Source organism: Erithacus rubecula (genome assembly GCF_903797595.1).
Source record: "Erithacus rubecula genome assembly, chromosome: 17".
Taxonomy (NCBI): Eukaryota; Metazoa; Chordata; class Aves; order Passeriformes; family Muscicapidae; genus Erithacus; species Erithacus rubecula.
The window spans coordinates 6,880,013-6,898,946 of record NC_136669.1 but is presented as its reverse complement, the minus strand read 5'-3'; the positions used below and the strand labels follow the sequence as shown (position 1 = coordinate 6,898,946).

At 55.8% G+C, this 18,934-nt stretch overlaps 2 protein-coding genes across 4 annotated transcripts in view; one reads left to right on the top strand and one right to left on the bottom strand.

The window, feature by feature from the left end:
* Positions 1-9,862, bottom strand: part of EPN2 (epsin 2) — a 54,141-nt gene extending 44,279 nt beyond the window's left edge. Inside the window, exon 1 of one of the 2 annotated variants that reach the window (XM_079320259.1) lies at positions 9,728-9,862. The gene's annotated coding sequence lies outside the window, so the exon portion shown is untranslated. The remainder of the gene's footprint in view (positions 1-9,727) is intronic. The other variant, XM_079320263.1, reaches the window with a different exon arrangement.
* Positions 9,863-13,533: 3,671 nt separating this feature from the next.
* Positions 13,534-18,601, top strand: GRAP (GRB2 related adaptor protein). Of its 2 annotated transcripts, none has more exons than XM_079321225.1 (5): positions 13,534-13,858; positions 14,839-14,936; positions 15,852-15,974; positions 17,129-17,297; positions 17,843-18,601. In XM_079321225.1, exons 1-5 carry the CDS (start codon positions 13,781-13,783, stop codon positions 18,164-18,166), a joined length of 792 nt encoding a protein of 263 aa, XP_079177351.1. In that variant the 5' UTR covers positions 13,534-13,780; the 3' UTR covers positions 18,167-18,601. The 2 variants fall into 2 exon arrangements, with proteins under 2 accessions (XP_079177351.1, XP_079177350.1); XM_079321224.1 differs by having other exon boundaries at positions 13,583-13,858; positions 17,981-18,601.
* The last annotated feature ends 333 nt before the right edge of the window (positions 18,602-18,934 follow it).

Sequence of the window (18,934 nt, the reverse complement as noted above, 5' to 3'; positions counted from 1 at the left end):
GATTATTGCATCCTTGTTAATGCTTTAAACTGCAGTGTTCCTGCTACCCTAGGCAGGTTCATGAGTGGTAGAGATGTACCAGATCAGAGCCTGTCCAAGCTGCACAGGGATGTTCCCTCCTGGTGGCCTCATGGCAGTGAATTTACATCTCTTGTTTCATATTAGCAACAGGAGGTCACTGCATTTGTCCTGTGATTTTAAAGCCAGGAGCTGGTGTAGAACACTTCCCACTGCGGCCCTGGCCCATCCCTCTGTGGAACAGGCTGTACCTGGATATTGACCCGAGCCATCTCTGATCCTTCCCAGCCACAACATTTCAGCCGTGTTGGCAGAACCAGAGTCCAAGGCCGTGATTCACAGTCTGAGTTGGGCACCAGGAGCTGTGGCACCACCCTGATAAACAGCAGAGCAACCCACATGCAGAGGGCAGCTCACACACTCCCAGGATATTCTTGGAATATGGAAGGGACTCACAAAGAGCATCAGTTCCTACTCATGGCCCTGCACAGGACAGCACCAAGGATCAGGGACACCTTTCACTAGAGCAGGGTGCCCAGAGAAGCTGTGGCTGCTCCATCCCTGGAAGTGTCCAAGGCCAGATTGGAAGGGGCTTGGAGCAATTTGGGATAGTGGAAGGTGTACCTGCCCATGGCAGGGGTGGAACTGGAGGGTTTTTTGAGATCACTTCCAACCCAAACTGTTCTGTGACTCTGTGAATCCCACCCTGTGCCTGAGAGTGCTGACCAAACACTCCTGGAGCTCTGGCAGCCTTGATGCCATGACCATTCCTTGGGGAGCCTTTTCAGTGCTCCAGCACCTTCTGGGTGAGAAACCTTCCATCATAACCTAAACTTTCCTGTGCCCTCAGGACCTATCACTGGTCACCAGAGACAAGCTGGTGGCAGTGGATCCAGCATGTGGGAGTAGAGGGACTTTTGCAAGGCAAGGAGCAGGAGGATAAGGAGTGGGATGTCTGGAATGCAGGAGGATCTCCCAGAGAAGATGAGGAAGGCAAATCCTCCTCCAGCTGCCCTCCCAACTAACCTAGGGAAGAGCAGCTGCCAGGGAGCCCCAGGAGGGCCTGTTCCACAGCCATAATGGGAATATCACCCACGTGGGGCTGAGCACACCACTAATTAGCTGATGAGTGTGTTGCAAACGTCTGGCCGTGGTGCGAGGGACAGCAGGAGCAGCACTTTGAAAAGCCCCGAACAGTGACAAGTGCATTTGTCTCTTGTCGCTGACCCCAGCCCCGCATTAGCAAATAGGTCACAAACAACGGTGCTCTGCAGTGATCTAATCCTCCAGCCATATGTCGGCTGCCCGAAAAAAACACTGCCCAGAGAACGCCCCAAAGCTCTGCAGAAATCCCGAGGAAAACTCCATAAATATATCCCTGCCGTTTGAAATTTGATTTCCTCACTCTATTGTTCCTCATTTCCTGAGAGCTGGCTTGGTGGATCACATTTTCTGCTTCTGTCTCCAGTGCTTGTAAGCAAACAAGACTGAATCTCATTATCCTGATGCATGGCCCTGGCTGCCTGCAATCCGATCTCTAAATCACAGTCATTTTGCTCCATTACTGATTTTCCTTCCCACTCCTAACCTGCAGGTCTTCAGAGGAATCGATGCAGAAATAGAGACGAGCATCACCTAATGAAGGTGTGTTTAATGTTCAGCCTGGATTAAATAGCCAAGTGAGAAACTGCCTCGTGTCTCAGGAGGTTGGGCACCCTCCACTCCAGCGGCAGCTGGAGCCTCCCAGCCTTCCTGGGAATCCACATGCTTCCACATGGGGTAAATGGGGACTTCAGTCCCTAAGAGCCCAATTTGGGAAATCTGCTAATTAAATAGTCTGGGCAAACACAATCATCATTGTCCTTAGAGCCAAAGCAGCAAGATGTTTCTCAACAAGCACAGACCCTCCCTGGAATTTTCTGAGCTGTCTGCATGTTGCTGACAGTTATAGAGAATATATTCAGATTATACAACTTGATGTTCACCCCGGGTTATTCTCTCCTGGATTCATGAATATTTCATTGAAATATGCAAAGTCTGAGTTACAGTTTTGTCTGCTTCAATTAGACACATGGATCCACAGGGTCTGCAGCCCTACCACACTTCCAGAGTTTGTCTACAAGGAGAGGAGAACCAAAATTAGAGTTTAGCTCCCATCATATTTACCCTGGCTTCTTCAAACCTCTTTAATAAGGGAGGAAAGCAGGAGGCTGGGAATGAGGGAGAGTAGAGCCCAGTGAGCCTGTGCCTGAGTTCAGCTGGAAGCAGCCCAAGCTAATCAGAACAGAGCCAGCAGGAGGGGGTTCATTCCCTTCGTGATGCAGACAAACTCGTAGAACTGTTTCCAATGCAAATATTCCTTTTGACAAGTTCAAAATTAATACACCTCTAATATGGGTATTCAAACCAGACCTTTTCTGAACACGTTGGCAGATTCATGAAAAGAGAAGGGAGAATGCAAGCCCAGCACATTCTGATTTTCTCAGAATGAATGTGCTCTGACAGTGCAAGAGGCAGTGACGTTCGAATGTGCTTAGTTCTAGTAATTACCAAGTGTTGTGTTTCTTTAGAAGCTGGAAATGTTCTCATCTGTGGGCACCTTCCCTCATTCCTTTCTCCTTACTGCTCCAGAGGTGCAGTTTCTCCCATGCCACAGCAAGAAGCCAAGGCTACTGTGCTGCTTACATTAAATCCACTGAAGCCTCGGGGTGAAATTCCACAAGTTTTAATTGACCTAAGTCAGGCTGTTGTGGTTCCTGCCCTTCCTCCACCACCCCTTCCCATTCCCTCCTTGCCACCAGCACTGGCTTATACCACCTGTGGTGAAGATTAATCACTTTTTTGGGGGTGTGTTGCTTCTCAGCCAGTTCAGCTCCCTGAACCAGCTCACCAGAAGCTCAGATCAGCACCCACATCAGCAGAAAAGAGAGGTCAGGGCCATGCAAGGCCACACCAACTGCTCAGGACGTATTTTTCTGGGTTTATAGGACACAAGGAACACATTTGACCTGAAGAGCCTGGATCTGCTGCTTGTTTCCAGGCTGGGAGCACTCACCCATTAGGACCATCTGCACAGTTTGGAGTGGCAGACTCAGGCCCAGCAAAGTCAGGCTCATTTATTGTTACCATCTGGCTCCCCAAAGCAAGACACCAAGGCAGAGCCTGTAAGCTCCTGCTGGAGCATTCCCTTTTGCTTGGAACAGTTTGTTCTATCCTTCTTGGTTTCCTCCTTGTCACAACAAGAGGACTTCCTGCCAGGATGGAGCTGATGGACGAAGTCACCCATTAGAATTCCTCCTCCTCATTCCTGCAGCCACCCAAAGAATGTCACCCAGAGTGTCAGACCCTCCCTTTTGCCCCGGGCCCATCCTCAGACTGAGAGAGGCTCCATAATAACCTCCAAACTGCAGGATGACCTGTGCAGTTGCACAAGGATCTCACGTGGCCTGGGATTATTGTCCTCTCTCCTCCCAGCTGTTTCTAACCTTGAGGGAAAACACCCTGTGGGTTGGCTCTGCAGAATCCTGTGGGATTTGAGTCTCCTTTCTCCTGCTGGGACAGGGATTTTAGCAGGTCATGGCTGGAAAGGGTGGCAAAAGACTTTGTACACTTGGGGGTAAATGATGTGTACCTGCAACCAAGTACCCAGCCTGTGGCCACTGCTGTCAGAGGACATGGTCCAGCATATGGAATTTCATTTTTAAGCAGAAAACCCCAGAAACCACCTTCCCCACAGGAATCAGATGCAGCAATCCATCCACCCCCTTACCTGGAGAGAATCAGGGGTACCAACACTGAAATCAGCATTATCACACCACAGTATAGTGTTCACAGAGATTTGGGGCATCACTGGGACAACTGGAGCTTCCTTCACATGTGCTCTGCTCCCAGAGCATTCCATGCCTGGAAAGCCATCTCAGCTCCAGCCAAATTAGCTGTAATATTAGCTGAAATTTCAGAGCCTTACTCTCAGACACAAAGATGTGACCCCCCCCAAAGCAGAGCAAGTACTGGGAGCTGCAGGTATTTTGTATCTTTTAACCAGAGATGCTGGAACAGTGCTGCCACATCCCTGGGTTACAGCTGGATGCCCATCACTGAGAAGCTGGTAGCTTTCCCCCTTGACAGATGAAAACTGAGAGCTGTCTGTTTGGTTTGTGTTTGCACAGCATCCAGCCAGTGGCTTAATTAGTTGGCCCAATTTCTGGGTTTCTGATTCCCACTTCTGCAAGTGACTTCCTCCATTCCCAGGCTCACAGAGCTAGTTCAGACTTTCATATCTGCATGCACAGTTGTGACTCCAAACTTGTCCCTGCTGCCCCATCTCACCCTCAATAGGGTTTCCCAGGAACTTTCCCTCTGTAAAAAACTCTAAACAACACTGCAGAGCTGTAAATACATGGTCCCTGTGTGATAAACAAGGAGATTAAAAAAATTCACCAGCTGGGCTGGAAGAGATTCATGACAAGCCATCAGGACTCCACAAAGCAAACAAACTGCACAGCACTGCAGGCAAGAATTCCTCCAGAACATGTTCAATCCTAACATTATCCAGCCAAGCTGCTCCAGGTATCAGACCTGCTCTGAGCTCCTCAAAAACTTGGTGGAAGGAAAACATCCCTCTTCACCAACATCAAGTCTCAGGAGCTATTTGAGCCCCTTAGCCAGTCAAGCAGGTTATAATTGGCTGTAATTAATACTCCTACGAGCTTCCACATTCTTATGGACTGAGATGGAGAAATACAGGATTGCTCCCTGACCCTGTGAACACGACAGGAAATCAAAGGGGTCTGTTGCCTTCTGATTTTTAGAAATCAGACATCTCTGATAGGAGAAGTTGAGAGGCAAACACCAGCACTGCTGGGAACTGGCATTGCACAGCCCCATCTTTTCTGGGGCACAAACCACAATAACCTCAATCAAAAATAACTGCAGAACAAGTTGCTACAGACAGCAAGTTTCCCCTGTCCCTCAAGATGCTTCCACGTCACTCAGAGCATTTTGGGAAGGGCATGGGGTGCAAACCACACACAACCACAACAGATTTTAGTATTGAAAGTGGCTTTTGGTGAAACATCAGCTGAATAATCGACTCCAGAATCATGAAAACTAAAGAAGTCCAAAATGCCTGTTTATGAAAACCCCACACGTCCCACCAGCACAGGAAGAAAGGTTTGTGGCACCTGCACAGCTCAACAGGGAAGTTCTTTGCACTCAGCAGGATCTCCAGCACTTGGGGAGGAAGGGCTGGGCTGTACAGGCCACTTCCTCCAAGAGGCCACCAGCTGACCCTTAAATAAAAACTGACAGGCATTTCCACACGAGCACCCTGTGCCTTGCTCTTCATTGCAGGCACTGTCTGCATCAGCTTTTCCAGCTTGCACTTGAGAGGGAAACGTGAGACTCCAGAGTTTTCCCTCCAGGCAGGGCAGGACCTCTTGTTTTGCTCTGAGATCAGAGCCTGGGGGAAGGCAGGGAACTGGAGATGCTGTCACTCAACGGTGCCTCCTTCAAGATGCATCTTGCAGACACAGCTCCAGTTTGGGAGGTGCCCAGAATTGCTGAATCCAAGGAGAACACAGCGTGGAATTCTGACTGCTCATTCACTTATTCCTCCTATCAGAGGATCGTAGACTGGTTTGGGTAGGAAAGGACCTAAAAGATCATCCAGCTCCAACCCCCTGAGATGGGCAGGGACACCTTCCACCATCCCAGGGTGCTTCAAGCCCCTTCCAACCTGGCCTTGGACACTTCCAGGGATGGAGCAGCCACAATTTCTCTGGGCACCCTGCTCTAGTGCCTCCCCACCCTCACAGGGAAGAATTTATTCCTAATATCTCATGTAACCCTGCCCTCCTTCAGCTTAAGGCCATTCCTCCTTATCTTATCACTACACACCCCTTGAAAAGTCCTTCTCCAATTATATCCTCATACACTTGTTATAAACACTACCAGTGCTCAGATTTTGGACTGGACACCTGGTTTTAAGCAGGATGGATATTAATATCTTCCCACACATTGGCTTCAGTTCTTCATGTTTATCATCCTTCAGAGCAGAGGCCAAGAGCAGCACCCACGTGCTGTTTTCCTCAGCTCTCCTGGGTTTCTCCCAAAAACTCCATCCCTGAGAAGCTCCTTTCCCCAGGCTCTCCATGGACTGACACATTTTCCACCCTCAAGCCTCCCCTTGAGCCTTGCAGACACTTGGCACGTTCCCTAAGCCTTCCACACCCAGGGGTGCTCAGGGAGACTTAAACAGATGCTAAAATGATTTACTGAATTGTCTCTGCCCTGGGGAGCCAAGAACAGCACAGCTGCAAACCACTGAGGCTGCATTCCTGATCCCAGCTGAGGGAGCTGCAAGCAGGTATCAAGGTGGGATATAGAATTTGTGCTAATCTGCTTTCCAGAGGGAGAAGACACAGGTGTCCACACTGGGGAGGGGCTGTAGCCCCTTCCCAAGCTGTTTTTGAGGGTCTCCCACAAGGGATTCCAGTCCTTTGCACCCAGTCCAGACTGTTCCTGTTGCTCCAGAGGTTCCCTGGACTCCTCCAGCCACCTTACCCTTCACTTGGAGCTGGAGCTTGCCCACAATCAAACTCCTGCCCCTGTTGCTCATCTGAGCCCTTCCAAGGCATCCTGTGCCCCGTGGTGCCTCCAGCCCTGCTCCCAGGCAATGCCAGAGGCTGAATCATGGAGTATGCAGAGTTGGGACACACAGGGATCATTGATCCAACTCCTGGCCCTGCACAGACACCCCAACAATCCCTCCTAGTCCCTGAGAGCATTGTCCAAATGCTCCTGGAGCTCTGGCAGCCTTGGGGCTGGAACAATTCCCCAGGGAACCTGGGCAGTTCCCCATCACTCTCTGGGGAAGAACCTTTTCCTCACATCCAACCTAAGCCTCCCTGATAGGAAATGGCACTGAAATCCCAGTTTCTGCAGCAGGGAGGACCAGCAGGACATCACCATGTAACATTAATATGACAAGCGGACATAACACACCACTGTGTCCTGAGCTATCTCAGCAGCAGCTCCACGAGCTGCTCAGCCTGCAGGGACCAACAGCCCCCCAGCAAAGCCCAAAAACCAGCAAAACCCAAACCCAGTTCCTCTTTCAGCCTGGGAGAGGAAGAGAAGGGAGGAAGGAAGATGACAAATCTGCATTTCAGATGCTGAAAGTAACACAATGTAGAAACAAATATTCTACAGAATTTTGCCAAATGCTTTGCTTGTACTGCAAATGCATCTTGTGCCAAACATACCTACATGGGGAGGGCTTTTATTACCTGTGCTAATGTTAGTGCCTTACATCATGGTCCCTGCCAGAGTGATGCTGTTCCTTTGCCATCAGCTTCACAGGGAGGGGGCTCACAGCACCATTTTCCTGGGGATCTGAAACTCTTCCATTGAAGCAAATGCTGTTTCCATCTCTACAGGAATAGTTCAAGAGAAAGTAATGCCTTGGCTTTTTATTTAAGATGCAGAATTGCCTCCTAGGAGGCTGCATTTGCTAAGAGAAAGCAAGAACACACATCTTGGAGCAAACCCCTGGGCAGCGTTCCTTTAGCACTCAGATCCTGCTCTCATTTACACACAGATATCTGGAGAGGCTTCCCTGAAATCACCCTGGACTGCCACAGCTGATGTGTCAGAAATCACAGCCCAACACAGCCCTTGGGAGGAATTCATCAGGTTTATTGTGGCTTCCTGAAATGTCTGCACTCAGTTTTTCCTCTTGCCTCGCACAGGTGGAAATCACCGCTCAGGAAAAGTGCCCTGAGAGGGCTCTGCCACCAAAGCTTTATTCAGCTTGGTTTTCCAAAGGGCAGCAGATGCAGCAACACGGGGTGGGTTGGGACAGAATCCACGTGTGTGGATTCTCCCATGTATCCTCTGAGGCTGATTTCAGCCCCAGCTGATGACAGGCTGGGCAGTTTTTTCACAGCTCCTTAATTACCAAACATTTCCTGCAGATACTCAGCTGAGGAGAGAGGTCAGAGCAACGAGCGACAGCCCAACACTGGATGAGCCTTCAGAGAGCCCACACGGACCTATGGGGGAAAAGGCAGCACTGGACACAGTGTGGCACAGGAATAAATCAGAGTGACAGCAGGGCTGGGGACTCTGGGACTCCCCCGCAGGAAAGGGCAGCGCGGATTCCAGGGAATCCACAGCTGCACCTGCATCCGTCCGGCCACACACACAGAGGCTCTCAGTGCTCCATCTTCCCTCCGCTTCCTCCCTCTTGTGCCGCCGCTCTGTGCCCTGAATAGGCGGTTTCAGGAGCAGCACAGTGCCCGAATTCTCTGCGGCTCCGCGGCGCATCCGGCGCTCCGCTCCAGCCGCCTGCGCTGCCCGGGATGTGGCACCGCGCACATCCCCCTCCTCCTCCTCATCCCTCCGTGTCCCCACGGCTGTCACCACCTGCCCTGGCACTGCCCAAATTGCTGCCACACCAGCAGCTCAGCCAAACACACCGTGCTCCAGTCTCAGGTCACCCACAGTCGGTCACCTGGGAGGTGGCACCTGGGCATGTCCCCCTCCCCAGCAGCTCTCAGGGGAGGGGACACCCAAATGTCCCCCCCAAGGCAGCAGGGTGGGTACAGAGCCGAAGGAGGAACCAAGGCTGCTCTTGCCACACTTCCAGAGGAAGGCATGACGTGAGCTGTGGCTTAATTGGTTATTAATAACTTCTTTGTTAACCAACCAGCCCTAGGGAGGAACCGAAATTTGACTACCCCTCTGGAGAGCTCAGTCACCGGCAGCCAGCGATCATTCACAATTTCTCCCTACTTTTTTAAAAATTATTATTATTTTTTGTCGTTCCCGGGAATCGCAGCTGCCCCCGGGTGAGTCACGGTGGGGACAGCGCGGTGCCCTCACCTACACACTGCTGCTGTGGTGGGTTTTTCTGTCTCATTCCTAGAAAAAAAGCAGATGCTCCTATTGAGGGGGAGATTCTTGGAACCCGTTCAGGCTCCGGGATGTGACCAAATTCCCGGTTCCCCTCGGACAAGCCCGGTGGGAGCTCCCCTGCCCATGGGTGGTTTCTCTGCCAGCCCATGCCGAGGGCGAGGAGCCTCCCCCCATGGCAAACAGCGACAGCAAACAGCCTCCACCCCAGCCGCACGCCTCCTGCCAGCTTTCCCTGGAACTTCCAGTTAAAGGGAACCTTTTCATTGCCTCCCGTGTGAATCAAAGCAGTGCTGTGACCCTCTGGCAGAATGCAGCACAGGGTTTTTTTCCAGCTGCAGCTGTCTGGGAATGGTTTCTGAGGACCCACAAGAGCTGGCAGAGCATTCCCCACTCCCATCCATGCTGCAGCATGGAAATTTAGGTGTGGGCACCTCAGTTTCTCCATAGCCCAGGCAGGCAGCCCAGCACCAGGGATGGATTTTGGAGGCCAGTCACAGCTGTTCATCCCATGAGTTGCCATCAGGCATTTCCACAGCAGGATTCAGCAGAAAACACTCCTCCCACAGCTTAAAGCACAGCCTGACCCACATGAGGGCACCCAGCAGGTCCCAGAGTTGCCCCAGGAGTGTCAGTGACCACAGCAAGGCCCCAGGACACCACAGCCATGGGGCACACGAGATCTGCTGCCAGCTGGACACTGAGCACCTGCTCCAGGTGGATCTGGGCAGCTCCATCCTCTCCAGATCACACCAGGGAGGACACAGCCACCATAGAGAGGGACAAAGCTCACCTTTTGCTCTTGGTGCATCCCAGGAAACAGCAGGATCTCAGGAGCAGCTCCAATACACAGCCACAAGAGAGAACATTTCCTCCTCATCAGCCCAAACCCCAGAAGTGGCCTCCACTTCCTTTTATAGAGCCCAGGGAGGCACATAGCCTCTGGGTGTGCTGGCCCTGATGATTAATTAGTTAATGGTTCACACCTCTGTAAACGATCCTGGCCTGAGCCCCCATCCTAGCGCCAGGCACTGACAGTGACATCATCCAGCAGCCCAAAACTGAGTCCTGGCCACTCCCAGGAAGCCCCCACTGTTTGTTCCCCTGAGGCTGCTCTGTCTGGGCTCTCCCTCCTCAGCAGAACAGTTTGGCCCTTTCCCAGGAGGCCAATCCCAGCCACCATCCCAGGCTGTGTCCCTCTTGAAGAGGCTGTTTAGGATGACCCCATCAGTGGTCCTTGCTTGTAGGTTTGGGGTTGAATTCCACACCTGAGGCTTCATGACTTCCAGTCCTTTTCCAGATCCATTTTTGGGGTCAAAAGCAGAAAGTGAGGTCTCACCAACATCTGTCCCATGAGATTACAGTCCCACTTCCCAACCCACCTCCATCACAGGCAAGCAGGCCCTGCTCTGGTTTACCAGCCCAAAACCCCCAATACCAGCCCCAAACACCTATGCTGACCCTGAGGAGATGCAGCTCCACATCTGGAGACCACCAGCACCTCAAGGAGCCTTTCATGGCCACACTGGACCCAGCATGGCCAATTGTCTGTGGATCTGCTCCTTCTGTAGATGTTTTCCTACAGGTCCTGTGGGATAATGTGAGGTCCAGAGGGGTCTGCTCCTCTGTCCTCAGCTACAGCAGGGTGTAAATGGTGACACAAGTTCCTGACAAGTTGGGTTACACACGAGATCCGACGCTCACTGATGTGGCCTCTGCTCTGGGGGAAAGTGCTGACACTGAGATCCTGTTTGGGGGCCCTGACGTGGCATTTTCTAGCCCAGGATGTTGCTTCCTCTCTGCACGGGGCCTCAGTGGGGCTCCTCCTTCCTTGAGACATCCAGATCCCCATGGGAAGGGCTGATTCAGGGCACACAGGGAGCTGCAGCCTTTATCCTTCAGGGTATATCCACATCCACCATCCCAGGCAGGAGCTGGGCTGCACTCCCAACTCCCAGCACAATGCTGTGTTGTGGGGCAGCATCCATCCCTCATCCATCCCCCTCCCTTCTCAGGAGGTAAAGCCCTGGATCTGCAATGAGCCAGCTTGCCTTGCCAGCCCTGCACCACCCAGGCCTGGCTTAAAGCCCCTCAGGAGGCAAAGCCAGGCTTGGGACACCCCATGGTCACTGAGGCAGAAGCTGGAGAGCCCAGAGTGGTGTCCATCACAAAGCTCCCCAGGATGCAGAGGAAGGGGAAGAGGCTCCCCTTCCTCCCCTTCCTCCCCTTCCTCCTCTTCCTCCCCTTCCTCCTCTTCCTCCCTCCTGCGTGGGGATTTTGCAGCCAGGTAAACACAGGATGTTGATGAAACAGGGCTGGGCACATTGGGCAAGCCGGGAGTCAGCAGGAGCTGCAGGCAGCTCCCAACGCCTGGAATGGCCCTAAGCTGGGAAAGGGCAATGCCAGAGCCCCTGGCACCTTCCTCCTGCTGTCCCCGGGGTCACAGAACTCCCCTGGTCACAGGGACAGGCAGCATGGGCTGGTGGCCAAAGCCAGGGCAGGGTGGGCTCTGCTCTGAGCCCTCGGGTGATCCACGGGATCCCCTGGGATCTCCTCTTTGGACCTAACTCCAAAGTTCAAGCTTTGTCACCCAACCAACAGCTACTATGTGGCACCTCCTGTGTCCCTCTGAACTCTGGGGACATGCAGGGCCCAGGGATGAGGGGACAGATCCCCCAGGACCCCACCCTGCCAGGCACAGCGATTCGGGATGGGGCACCAGGGACCAGCTGAACGCTGCAGCGTTGGCTCCCAACACAGAAAACGGGCCAGAGACTTCTCTGGCAGCAACCCAGCCTCTCCTGGGGTGCAGGTGCTGCTGTCACCCCCACAGTGACCCAGCCAGGGACAGCGAGCCACGAGCGGGCCACCAGCGAGGAGAGGGGACCTGGAACCTGCGCGGGGAGCGTGGCCGGGGCACGGGGGGACAGGGGAGAGGGAAGGGGACAGCGAGAGGTTGTGATGTAGCAGGTGACAGAGATGGCAAAAGGTCTGCCTGCCCCATTAGAGGCCGTGTGGAGGGGCAGTGGCGATGTCCCCAGAGTCTCCAGTGTCCCCATTGTCCCCAGTGTCCCCAGTGTCCCCAGTGTCCCCGGTGTCACCAGTGTCCCCATTGTCCCCAGTGTCCCCAGTGTCCCCAGTGTCCCTTGGGGCACTGCTGCCATCTGCTGGCAGGATCCCGCCCTGCTCCTGAGCCTGCCCGCTGCTCCAGGCCTGGGGACCCTTTGTAACCCCACCACTGTCCTCTGCCCCCTCCCAGCCACTGTGGGACCACGTGTGGATCCAGCCTGGACGCCCCAAGGTGCTCCCAAAGCCTCTCTGCTGCCCCAAACCCCAAAACTGCTCCTGGTGTCCCCCTCGGCACAGCTGATTTTCATCCCAATAATCCACTCCTGAGCTGCAGGTTTCTCTCATACCAACCCTTTCCAGTGGCCAGACACTGTCCCTGCCCCGTTCTCCACGTGGGATGGCCTGGAGTGGCCTTTGCATCATCGACTTTGGGCTGATGGAGCAGGGACAAGATCAGGCCCTTGGCCACAGCCATGGTGGAACAGCAGCTCTGCTGGGCTGCTCTCCCCAGGGAACATCTAGCTCCATCCTCCCCAAGGCTGCCAAGGGGTAGAGGAAGCTCATCCCAAGATGATTTCCTGCTGCATTCCCATCCCCTGAGTCTCTCTGGGACATGGGGATTTGCTGAGTCCCATCCTCCACGTGACAGCCAAGCACACACGGAGCTTCTTCCCACGGCCTCCCTGACCTTCCCAGCATCTCCAGATCCCTTGGGACCAGCACATCCCAGGATAACCACTGGGGATTCTGCCTCTACCTGCACATCCCTCTCCACTCAGGCGCTCAGTGGGGTTTTACAGATTTTGGATGCAGTCAATAAATGGGAATAAGGTTTGGGAGAGGAGAGTTGCCGAGCCCATGTCCCCACAGCGGCCCTACAAGAACCATGGCTCATCCACCCTGGGCAGATGGCAGCAGCATCCTGCTCCTCGCTGGAAAATGCCCAAATCCATGGGCAGGGACTGCGCTGCAGCTGTCCCTGGTTTAATTCCTCACAGCAAAGCCAGGCAGTGTCTGGCGGATTTTCCATGCCAGCCCACACACAGGAAGGCTGAACAGCTCCGGAGACCCTCCCGCTGGGAATGATACCCAGTGTGTGAGCCCTGCACACCCCGTGCCTGACGCCCACGGGAGCAGCAGGAAGTTTCAGTGCTCAGTTTTAGTCTAAAAGGGATTTTTATTCCCTAAACCCCGCAGAAGAAAACTGGAAAAAAATCAACCCCCTCAAGGGGCCACAGCCCAAAGAGTCAATATCAGTTGTGCTGAAAGCTCTCTGTTCAGAGCTGAGACACGGAGTGCTCGCTCTGAATTCCAAAGAAACCAGGTGTGTGCATCCACCCACCTCCCTGCGCCTCCGCCCTTCCCACCCGCCGCGATTTTCTTGCTTTTGGAACAACCATTCCAAACCCCCTTTTGGCAGCTGAACCACAGACTCCCCCATCAGCACTGCCCGTGCTCTCCAAACACCCATCCCAAAACCCTCAACCCCTGCCCAGCCCATCACCATCCCGCTTCCATCCTATCCCGGCTGCTGCCCACCGCTCACCGCGGAGGAAACGCCAAATCCTCTCTGCCATCCTCGGACACACGGATCCCCTGGCAGCCGGGTGGGCTGGCACGGCTCCCCCCGCCCCCGCCGCACATCTGGGCAGCTGTGGTGCCCCGGCAGCGCTGACATCAGCGCGGTTTCCTGCCCGCCGCCGTGTGCGCAGCCCCGAGCCCCGCGGGCTGCGAGCCCCGGGCAGCCCCGGGACCCCCCAAACACACCCCGAGAGCCATGGAGTCGGTGGCCCTGTACAGCTTCCAGGCGACGGAGAAGGACGAGCTGCCCTTCCAGAAAGGGGACACCCTGAAGGTACAGGGGACACCGGCCGAGGGGGGCTGGGTGCTGTCGCTTTGTGGGGACAGAGTGGGCATGTGGTGACACCAGTGTGTTCTTGTCCCTGATTTCAATGCTTCTGGGGCTTTCTGTGGGATATAAGGAACCAACCTCGAGGATTTGGGAGTGTGGAGCAGCATTCCCTGCTCGCCTATGCCACCAGGTACAACTTCAGAGAAGGACATCCCAAGCTGGGACATGGCATGTGGCCTCCCTAGCCATCAGTGCCACCAGCTGTGCTCTGTGGCAGCCCCTCGGGGCTGGGACACATTTTCCCTGTCCGGAGAGCAGGTCGGGAGGTTGCAGGGATCCGGGCAGCAGGGAGTCCAAACATGGACAATGGCACTGGGGCGGGCTCTCAAATGCCACCTGAGCATCCCAAAAAGCTCCAGGGGGATTCAGAACATTCCTAGGGGGCATCAGACCTGCGATGGGAGTGAGGGCAGCCCCTCCCTGCCCATCTGCTCATCCCTTTGGGGCTCCTCCTGGACCCCAGGCACCCTGTAGCCCCCTGGGCAGAGTGGGGGCACAACCTGGCTGGAACCAGAGCTCCAAACCCTCCGTGCCGTCCCTGCCTCCCGGCGTGTTTTCCCCGTGCCCTGACCCGGGTTTCGGATCCTGTTTTCACAGCTGCGCCGGCCCCGGGCCCCTGCGTGGGAGGCTGGAAAATGTTGTCACACGGAAGCAGTGTCAGCACCCACTGCCACCTCCCGGGGGACACGGGGACCTCATGTCCTGGCTGCTCCAAGGACAGATTTCACCCTCTTCCCTAGGCAGGGGTTTGGGACAACACCAGGCACCTTCCAGCTCTGTGACCCCAAACCCCCAGGGTGTGTCAGCACTGTCAGAGCCCCCTTTTCCCCAGGGGATGGTTGGGGGGTGTCCATGGGGTCCCGCTCAGCCCCTCTCCCAGGGCAATGGCAGCCCCTGACACCTTCCTGCCTCTCCCACCTCAGATCCTCAACATGGAAGATGACCAGAACTGGTACAAGGCTGAGCTGTTTGGCTGCGAGGGCTTTGTCCCCAAAAACTACATCAAGGTCAAGCCACACCCGTAAGTACCATCCCACCAGCCAGACAACGATCCCAAATCCCAAAGGTCTGCCACGAGCTAGGGTAGTCCCACACGTGGGGAAACGGAGTCACAGAGCTGGGGTCAGTCTGCCAGTGCCACCACAGCCCGAGGGGACTGGAGGCAGCAGCACAACCACGTGCCCCCAAAAATCCAGCCCTCACACCGAGCTGCTACTAAATAAATGACAATTGGGGAACAACAAAGCGTTATGGGATTACGACTGCATTAAACCCAATCCTATTACTGCGTTATTAAAGCCCAGCCTAATCCATCGCTGACTGAACCTGTGTTTTATGCATCCTTAGCCCCTGGTAAATCACATTTAAATGCCAGAGCGAACGCGTGGGCTCGGGGCAGCCCGGGGCACATCCCACTGCTGCTCCAGCTTGGGATAACAACCGAGACTCAGCCTCTTCCGTGCAGCACCTGTGGGGCTGGCTCTGTGCTAAACTCCGTGGCTGATCATTCACTGCTCAATTTTTACAGCAGCAGAGAATCTTCACGGCCCGAGGACCTGAAATAGCCGGGCTCAGCCTTGGCAGGGCTGGGACACGGGGACTCTGCTCCTGCAGCTGCTTTGGGCAGTGCGGGCACGAGGGGTTTGTCCTGGCACTGAGGGGTCTCTGCTCTACGCCTGGAAGGGACAAGGGAGGTGGAGGAGGGGACAGGCAGCAAAGAGGGTGACAGGCCCGGTGACAGGATGCGGCGGCGGCTGTCGGTGACGCTGCGCTAGCACCGTGTGCCCACAGCACCCCAAAAACGCTGAGATGAACCAGGAGGGGGAGGGAAGGGAGAAACTGCCGGGGGAGGGTCGCAGCCCCGTGAGGAGCCCGCTGGACGCTGCTGTGCCGGCGGCACCGGGGTTCTCGGTGCCTCAGCCCGGTCCCCTCGCAGGTGGTACGCGGGCAGGATCTCCCGGCACCTGGCGGAGGAGCGGCTGCTCCAGCGCAATCACCTGGGAGCCTTCCTGATCCGCGACAGCGAGAGCGCCCCGGGCGAGTTCTCCCTCTCCGTCAGGTAAGAGCCTTTGGGGCAGGAGGGGAAGGGGTCCCTGCAGCCCCCGCTTTGGGCCACCCTCGTGTGTGCTGGGTGTGTGAGCACCCTGCCCTGTGCTGGCCACCTGCGGAGCCGCAACACATCCAGCACAGCCTCGCACAGGACCTTCCCCTCCTTCCTCTCCTCCGCAGCTCCGCCTCCATCCCCGCTCTTCCTGCTCCCTGCACCGCTGCCTCGCTTGGGGTCCGCCGCAGGGACACCCCTAAAAACACAACAAACCCGTGGGTGATGACGGGGCTGGGGCCGAGCTGGAGGCAGAGTCCGGGGGAACAGAGCCCGGAGCATCCCCAGGGACAAAAGCCGGGGCATCCTCCGGGATGAAGGGCTGCAGCATCCCCAGGGACAAAGCCCAGAGCATCCCCAGGGACAAAGGCCGGTCCATCCCAGGGATGAATCCTAGAGCATTCCCAGGAACAAAGCCCGGGGCATCGTCCGGGATGAAGGGCTGCAGCATCCCCAGGATTTCGGCACCGGCTGTACAAGGGGCAGAGCCAGTCCCCGGGCATCTCGCCCCTTCCCCGCCCCAGCCTGGGGAGCAGCGGGCAGCTCCAGGCCAGCCAGGCACATTCTCACACTTTCAATCCCTAATTGAACGTTTTGGGAGGTTCTTGCCCTTAATGAAAGGGAGCCGCCGTCGGCTTCTGCCCCGGCTCGGGGCACCCCAAGCTCTCAGCCCAGGCACACCCTGAGGGGTGAAAGCAAGGGAAATTCTGCCTGCCCCGTCCCCCTGCAGCTCGGGGGTCCCCAGGAGCACTGGGAAGAACAATTCCAGCCTCTGCAGCCTCCTGGGCTGTGCCGAGACTGCAGCTCTCACCACGCCTTCCTCAAATGTGGCCCTGGACAAAGCCAGCTGCCCTGCACGTGGCTGGCACTGCCATCCTGAGTCCCCCCTGTGCCAGGGCACCAAGTTTTGGCTGCCTGTGGGGTGAGTTGTGGCAGGGCTCGGCTGTGGGTCCTCATTGCAGGGCCAGGAATGACCCCAGTGCCACCATCATCCCCACCATAGCAGGAAGGGTGCAGTGAGACCCACGGGCTCACCCCGACCTTGCCAGCACCCCCAGGCTTTACTCACCTCAGGGGATGCTGCCAGGGTGACATCCATCCTCCTTCTGCAGCTATGGGAAGCATGTCCAGCACTTCAAAGTGCTCAGGGAGAGGAACGGCAAATATTTCCTCTGGGAGGAAAAGTTCAACTCCCTCAACGAGCTGGTGGATTTCTACAGGACCACCACCATTGTCAAAGAGCAGCAGCTTTTCCTGTGCGACGAGGAACACACCCAGGAGGTACCACCACGGGAGGGGCCGTGGGTCCCAAACCCCTGCTCAGCCCCCTCGAGGCTCAGTGTCCCTGCAGAGGGGGACAGGGACATCCCTGACATTTATCCCCTGGCTCAAGGGGGTGAGGAGTAGAGAGGGTGCAGCAGCCTGAGACAGGCAGTGCTGCAGGGAGGAAGAGCTCCTGGAGCAGCTCAGCAGGGCAGGGCAGGGAACACATCACTGTCCCTCGGGCCAGGGGTGATGCCCAGGGCAGGTGGCAGAGCCCAGCCAGACCAGGACAGGGCACAGCCAAACTCCAGCAAAGCCAGGCCTGGGACAGTGGCTGTGGAGGTGGCAAAACTGGACTTTGGGAGCTGGGATGGGGAAGGCTCCAGCTCCTGGAAGGACCTGGCAAGAAGAGGGTGCCAGCTGCCTCCAAGGGTGCCCTGGGCACCCATCTTGGGTCCCCCAGCAGCAAGAACAGGGAATTTTGTGCCTTGGTGCGCTCCTCTGCACCTGGGGGCATCCCCAGCACTCCACTCTTCCCTTTTCTAGCTTCTGTCTCTTCAAAGCAAGCGTCCCAGGGCTCGTCCTCATCCCATGGTGGCACAGTGTCCCCATCAGAGGGCCCAGGCAGTGCTACAGTGCAGGGGGTTGGGGGATGGGGACCCCTCTCCTCCCACCAACCCCTGCCCTCGGCTTCCCTGCAGGTGAAGAGACCCCGATTCGTGCAAGCCCAGTTCGACTTCTCAGCCCACGAGCGCTCCCAGCTGCCCTTCCTGCGTGGGGACATCATTGAGGTCCTGGACTGCCCCGACCCCAACTGGTGGCAGGGGAAGATCTACGGCCGGGTGGGGCTCTTCCCCCGGAGCTACGTCCAGCCCCTCCGCAAGTGACCTCGCCGCGGCGACAGGGCAGGACCCGGCCCCTTGTCCCCACCCCCACACACGGCCTGAGCGTCCCTTTGTCCCCAGGGTGGTGCCTGGCACGCCCTGCGACACTCTGGAACCTCAGCTGGGACCCCCAGAGCTCTGTGAGCTGGGGCAGCGCTGCTCCCCCAGGGAGGGAGCGGGGAGCGTTCAACCACGGCCAGAAAAACTTTCCCAGAGCCACAATCCAGTGGGATGACAGCAACAGAGGGACTGAGCCCCAAACCCCAAACCTTGGCTCCTCTCCAGATCCCCTAAGCAAAGCCCCAGCTCCAGGGAGGGCTGCAGGCAGCCAGGACACAACCAGGATCCATAACTCCACGGAGGAATTCCAGGACTCAGGGTACCAGGGAAGGCTGATCCAGAGGGATTCCATCCTGCAGGTGTTGTTCATAGCTGCAAATTGTGGAGCTTTTTAATATTATTTTTTATTTAGAGCCAGTAAAATGTGTTTGAGTTTTGCCCTTGAGTGTGGCTGCTCCTTTTCCAGCACTGCCAAGGTGCTCCTGTCCCTGCATTCACTCAGGTGCTGCATCACTGTGGTTTTGCTTCCCTGCAGCCCCTATTTCCCACCTCAATGTCTGTCCCAAACCCCTCCCAGCGATTTTCTGCCCCCACAAATGCCCCACACACACCTCAAACCCCCTGGGATGCACTCAGGGAATGCAGTGCTCAGAACACACAACTCGCTGCACCTGTGGATTTAAACACCACGTCCCAAACAAATAAAAAATA